Source organism: Brachypodium distachyon, chromosome 2 (assembly GCF_000005505.3).
Source record: "Brachypodium distachyon strain Bd21 chromosome 2, Brachypodium_distachyon_v3.0, whole genome shotgun sequence".
In the NCBI taxonomy this organism is placed as follows: domain Eukaryota; kingdom Viridiplantae; phylum Streptophyta; class Magnoliopsida; order Poales; family Poaceae; genus Brachypodium; species Brachypodium distachyon.
Window position 1 is genome coordinate 56,913,368 of NC_016132.3, and position 6,000 is coordinate 56,919,367.

A 6,000-nucleotide genomic window follows, 5' to 3' on the forward strand; every position below is an offset into this window, starting at 1 on the left:
GTTGCGTGGCATCTGATCTGATCACTGTTGCTTCACAAATAAAAAATGTGAGAGGAACGGAAATGACTTTTTATTGTTTTAGTTAACTGACCCATCGTATGAGGTGCCTTGAGGCTTGAGGTAGCAAATAGTCTTAATCAGAGGCTGATGTTCCCATTGTATATATGAAACCACCAACAACTCCACAGCTGGGTTTTCTGAAAAAGCAACACCACTGTCGGTGTGAAAATTGCACGCTTCTCAGAGTCAGGGGATTCAGTAATCGGTTTTTACATCGGAGGTTCGTCTGGGTTCTCATATGCGTACAGATGCTCTCTGAATTTTAAATTTTTCAAACGGCATGTTCCGGCTTCAAAGACTAGAACAAAAAAAATGTACTCCCATTTAGATATTAGAATTAACAATGGCTTGACTGTGTTCTAATTTTGCACAGTCCATAAATAAAGGTGCAAAATTTTACACCAAACTTAACAGCAGACAAAACATTCAATCATCTACATGTATGATCCCATTTTAGATTTCCGGAAGCAATAGATTTTTTTTTTAAGGATCAGGTGAGCCTATGCTCATCTAGACCTGACGTTGGCTGCTGTTTTCAGTAGAGCCAAACAGACATCTGTTGGCTAATTCAGTCACATGTCTGAACATTATTCCTTAAGAGATCAGCAACATTTAGACAAAGACTGCAGCTACATGCCTAATTATTACTCCAAGTCTCCAATCACTCAACCAGACAGGCCCAAATAAGATGACATTGCTTCTTACAGTATTCTGAACTGTTTCTCAGTGATACAGAGGCACAAAGGGGGGAATAAAATCGATAACCAGATTCATGCACTGACAAAGTATATGTGCAAGTTTGACAGTTAGTGACACAAGCCTGTATCCAGATCATATCAGACAACCAAAGGGTTTAAATCTTCTAATTTTCATTACAATATCCACATAAAGCGCACAAAGGCTGATGTTTCATCATCTAATGAAGAAGAAGAAGAAAAGAGAAGTATATGGTATAATAGCTATCAGGAAAGAAGATACAAAATGTACACTTGACTTATGGTCAGCACTATGCAACCATGGTGATATAAAGGGTGCAAAGTATATCGAGTTTGTAAATATTTCTTTTCAAAATGTTTTTTCATCTCTGAGGTCTCAAGAGATGCTACCAAGGCTTAAGGTCACCCACCGGGCCAGCTGTCCAGTTCAGGACCTTTTGCCCAGGCTTCAAGAAGACATTTTCACCGTGTGGAAGCTTGCGAGCAAGCCCGTTCAGTATCTGATGGAATGCATCTCCTGCTTCAGCAGGCTGGGGGAACAGCATAGCCTGCTTCATCGAAGGGTTTGCGAGAAGCCTTTGCTTCCTTAGTATAACATCTGTTGGTATGGATGTCAAGATACTGTCCAGCTTCGGAACATCATCCTCGGAAACAAACACACCAATATCCTCCCATGGGATAGCATCTGCGAAGGGCAGGACAATGTCGTCTGCGATGATCACCGGGATGCAGCCGAAAACCACAGCCTCGACCAGTCTGGGACTCCACGGAGCCCAGCCCAATGGGCACAGGCAGAACACAGACCTCTGCATATCTTCATAGTATGTGGGTGGGTGATCGGTTGAGATATCAAACAACGGGTTGTTCTTGAAGTTCTCCCAAACAGATGCACGGGCACCTCTGCAGGATACATGGAAACATCAGACCCATGATACAATAATAGTTGAGAATAACAGGAAGTATAAAAGGTCAGATTGTTTTGTTTGTCGACAGATAGCAATTTTACCTCGCATAGTATCCACCCTCGGGATCATTGCTGGTGTCATAGAACAGACCACGGAAGTACACAAAGATGGATCGAGGGGTGTCACCGGGAATAAGGTGATTTTGCATTTTCTGGGGTGGCGCATATGGCGGAATTGTGATGGAGCCATCCTTCAAACAGACATGGTTCTTTTGTCCAAACGTCTGAACCAGTGTGGCACGCTGAAGCAAGGGGAGAATTCCCCTTCCAATTGCTTTCTCTTCCTGAAACAATAATGTAGGCATCTGTTAAATATATGTTCAAATAACCAAGGAGATTGTGTGTCATTCAGAAGGAAATGTGGTATGAAATGACAGGTTTTTTAGTTTTAACTAGACAGTTCATTATAAATCTGAGGATTATTCTGGGTTTATTTTTTCAGAACAGAGAGCAAATAATTATCTGAAACAAAGAGCATGTGAAAATTGAAGTAACTAAGTCTGAGCTGCCCGTTCATAAGCATTAAAAAACGAACCATGATTGTCCCATGTTCTGTGCTGCTATTAGATATGCCCAGTTGTTTGAAACACATGTACTCGGTACTAAACAATTGCTGAGCATCTAGTACTCAGTTAATTAAATAAGAGAATGTCATGTGTGCAACAGCAAGGATTTGCTCTTGTTTTGTACCTGGTAATGGAAGCAAGCACCAAAGTCATGTGGTGCGACAAAGAAATGATCTGCCCCCTCTGATCTATTCCAGTAAGGCCACTTCTCTGCGATCAGTTGAATCGCGCTGCGTACCATTCGTGGAGATTTGAAAGGCAAAGGAAGACCTGAAGGAGTCAGATCGCATGTCGCATACACAGGCGTGTAGAACCAATCCGCCTCCTCGGGATTAAAAGTCCGGACAGCGCTGGACAACAGGAACCGGTGCATGAATATCTCCGCGGCGAACATGTGGTTCAGGCATCTAGGGTCCTTCTTCAGAAGCTTCTTGTTGTATTTTCCCGGAAGATCATAGATATACACCTTGAGCCTCCCAACAGGGTTATCGTCCAGCACATCACCAGCACTTCCTGCATTTTATTAGCCACACAACACCTATCAGCTTTGCCCAAAAGTAGAGGAAAGAATATGCCAAGTTTGAGAACACATATCAGTTTGATTGAAAGCAAGCAAGGTGCAGCTCTAAACTAAAGTGTGCACATGCCTTGACTGCATCAACAGAAGTATCAATAGCAGCAGGGTGTTGAACTGTTGAACACAAAATTGTATGAACGGAACCAGCAACTAAACACATCATTTAGGGAATTGGGGGCATACAGCAACATAAACTACTCCATTGCACATGCCAATGTTAATACGTTTGCATCTGACCTGAGATAAGTCATATGAATTCAGGATGCAGAATTCAATCCACGAATCAAAACTACAAGATACAAGCAAAAAAAATGCTTGTTTTATCATCATCCCTGATAGATAAATCAAGCAGTTCGAGTTGCACAAACTGACAAGAACGTGCCTATCAAGATCAACAAAACCTAGACGAAAATAACAGAAGGATAAGGCCCCCCACCTGAGATCCTCTCTGTCTGGTGGCCCTGCTGCGCCGCCTGGGCCTCCGCCGCAACGAAGAGCGCCGCAGCAGCAACGAGAACAGCAATGGCAGCCAAGCCCCACCTCGCCATCTTCTTCTCGATCCCCACAAGCCTGCCCCTCTCCCAAGCACCTGTGTCTCCTCTCCCTGTCCGGCTCTGGCCTTATGGACTACTAGGAGATTGAGAGGAGGTAATTAAAGAAGGATCCAATTGAAGGTGGGGTACTGGGGTCTGGGAAGAAGAGACTTTTCCGGCAATTCCTTATTTCTTTCCCCTACCAAGAAGCGTTTGGTGGTGGGAGAAGGTGAGGTGTGGCTTTCCTTTCTTCTTCCTCCTCTACTCCTGCTAGAGCTTCAAGAACAAATCAAGGGCCATGTTTACTTCAAGGGAAGGGAGGGAATTAATACTATTTGCTACTCAAAGATGAGGAGGGAGGTTAGTAGGAGAGGGGGAAGGCTCAAGGCTGTCTGCTGCTGCTGCTGATTCTTTCCTCTGCTGCTACTTTCCTTCCACTTTCTTCTGCACACCAATGATGAGCTGTAGTAGGAACTCTAGATTAGTCTAGAGAATAGTCCAATGTGGTGTATTTCCATGGAGGTTTGGTGAGGGGCTTCCCTCCTCCTACTACTACTAATGTCAGATGCCAGGTTTCTTTCTCTTCTCTAAACTTTTTCCTTCCCTTTCACCAAACTTGGACTGGACCTCTCACTTGTCTTACCTTAAACATGTCAACTGTCAAGTCTCTCCCGGTTCTTTAATCCCATGTGTAATTAATTGCTTTATTATGGGTCTCCTGTATCTTTCTCATGTCCTTTGCTTTGCTTTCCTCTCTGTGTGACAAAACTGGTTTATCTATCCTTAATCATGTGGTGATTTGGAATGTTCCCTGTGCACATGTGATGAATGGAAATATGAGATGGGATGGAATGCACTCATTGTCGTGAGTCATGGTCCATTTTGGGGTGGTGATAATTGCAGCCCAAAGCTTCTCTTGTGCTTAGTGCTTTCCACTCATTAATCTTTATGTATAATAGAAACGTTGAAGGGAAAGAACAGAAAGCATTAGTGGTTCTAGTTCCTGTTCTACCACATGGTCATGAGGAGAGGGGCCAGTCTTAGTGATCAGCATAGAGGGGGACCCTGAGAAGACAGATTGCTATCCTCCGAATCTTCAGCAGATCAAAGTGAGCCCCCTCTCTTCAGCATAATTATTATTATCGGAATTTGCTATCGCCCCTTTCTTGTACAAACATTTGTTTCAGTAGCATACAGTTCTAAAAGGTAAAATAAAATTATAGTGGAGTGCTACTTGTTTTTTAATTCATGCCCACTGAAAAGAGTACCGTGTCAATAAAGCCAGAGCCGGATGATTGTTCCGGAAAAGAAGAGCCGGGTACCGGTGAACTGGAAGTATCAACATTGAGCGGCGCACACCACACGACAGAAGTGCACACGCGACTTCCATTAGGATTTCTTTCGAACTAATATAATGCTGCTACTATATGTTGCTTGTTTGTTTTCTCAGAATGATATGAAAGAGGACGCGGACACTTGTCCTCTGGCCCTGGCGGCGTCCATCCCAGTTCCCAGACCGACAAAAGAAGAGCACCGACGCCACGCAGGCGCAGCGGCAGCATTGTTTGAGACGCAGATAAACAAGTCGTCTTCTTCCTAACGCCTAACAACCATCTTTGTCCTAGTAGCACCGGAAGAGAAAAAACAACGACACGTTTTCATACTTCGTTCTTGCTTTTGTAAACGGGAAATTAAAGTCGCTTCTCGTTTTGTTAATTGTTATCGTGCTGCTGCTGAGCTGCTACAGACGGGTGAGTACCGACCCTCGCTTGGTCAAACGCGGGACGCACAAGGCAGAACCGAGTGAAGGTCGTGGAGTCCGCACCTGGTCCCTGCCTCGACAGCTGGCCTTGTCAGGGTCCTAGAAACATCTAGGTGCAAATCTAGTCCACACGGGTGGAGATCACTCTAACATTGTCCTCCTTAATCTCAACTTTTTTTTAACTATATATTTTTTACTTTACTCATTCCTTGAACACACTGGGTGATAGGCCTTTCGTAAGCGGATCCGCAAACATATCTTTTGTCCTTATATGCTCGAGACTTATAATGTGATCCTAAATTTTATCTTTCACAACATAATAATTTATCTCTATTGGTTTGGTAGCATTACTCGACTTGTTGTTGTGAGCATAGAACACTGCGGGCTGATTGTCGCAATACATCTTTAGTGGTTTGTCGATACAATCCACTACTTTCAAGTCGGGTATAAATTTCTTTAACCATATCGCCTGCCCCGTGGCCTCATAACATGCTATAAATTCTGCATACATCGTGGATGATGCAACTATTGACTGTTTGGAGCTTCTCCACGAAATAGCCCCGCCTGCGAGAGTGAATACATATCTTGACGTGGATTTTTTATCATCTTTATCTCCCGCGAAGTCTGCATCCGAATACCCTCTTATCTCTAGGGAATCAGATCTTCTATATGTTAGCATGAGGTCTTTTGTGCCTTGCGCATAACGCAATGCTTTCTTTACCATTTTCCAGTGCTCTATGCCTGGATTTTCTTGATATCTACCGAGCCCGGTGACAAAAGCTAAGTCAGGGCGAGTGCACACTGTAGGCTTCCAACGGCCAA

General features: G+C 43.7%; 1 protein-coding gene and 1 long non-coding RNA gene across 2 annotated transcripts; one reads left to right on the forward strand and one right to left on the reverse strand.

Moving 5' to 3' along the window:
- Positions 1 to 866: 866 nt before the first annotated feature.
- On the reverse strand, positions 867 to 4,138 carry LOC100832428 (probable glucuronosyltransferase Os01g0926700). Its single transcript, XM_003564932.4, has 4 exons — positions 3,320 to 4,138; positions 2,431 to 2,819; positions 1,783 to 2,024; positions 867 to 1,676 (listed from the first exon to the last, which is right to left on the reverse strand). The coding sequence occupies exons 1-4, from the start codon at positions 3,429 to 3,431 to the stop codon at positions 1,163 to 1,165; spliced, it is 1,257 nt and encodes a 418-aa protein (XP_003564980.1). The 5' UTR covers positions 3,432 to 4,138; the 3' UTR covers positions 867 to 1,162.
- Positions 3,774 to 5,392, forward strand: LOC104582936. The gene is made up of 3 exons (XR_001406366.2): positions 3,774 to 3,988; positions 4,376 to 4,525; positions 4,867 to 5,392. It is a non-coding gene; the product is annotated as an uncharacterized LOC104582936 (long non-coding RNA).
- The last annotated feature ends 608 nt before the right edge of the window (positions 5,393 to 6,000 follow it).

What these genes read in the sequence shown, in the direction of transcription:
- LOC100832428 (XM_003564932.4), bottom strand. Translation starts at nt 3,431, where the DNA reads ATGGCGAGGTGGGGCTTGGCTGCCATTGCTGTTCTCGTTGCTGCTGCG. An exon ending in CCAGACAGAGAGGATCTCAG is followed by an intron (nt 2,820 to 3,319) that starts GTGGGGGGCCTT and finishes AATAAAATGCAG; the next exon opens with GAAGTGCTGGTGATGTGCTG. An exon ending in GTGCTTGCTTCCATTACCAG is followed by an intron (nt 2,025 to 2,430) that starts GTACAAAACAAG and finishes TTATTGTTTCAG; the next exon opens with GAAGAGAAAGCAATTGGAAG.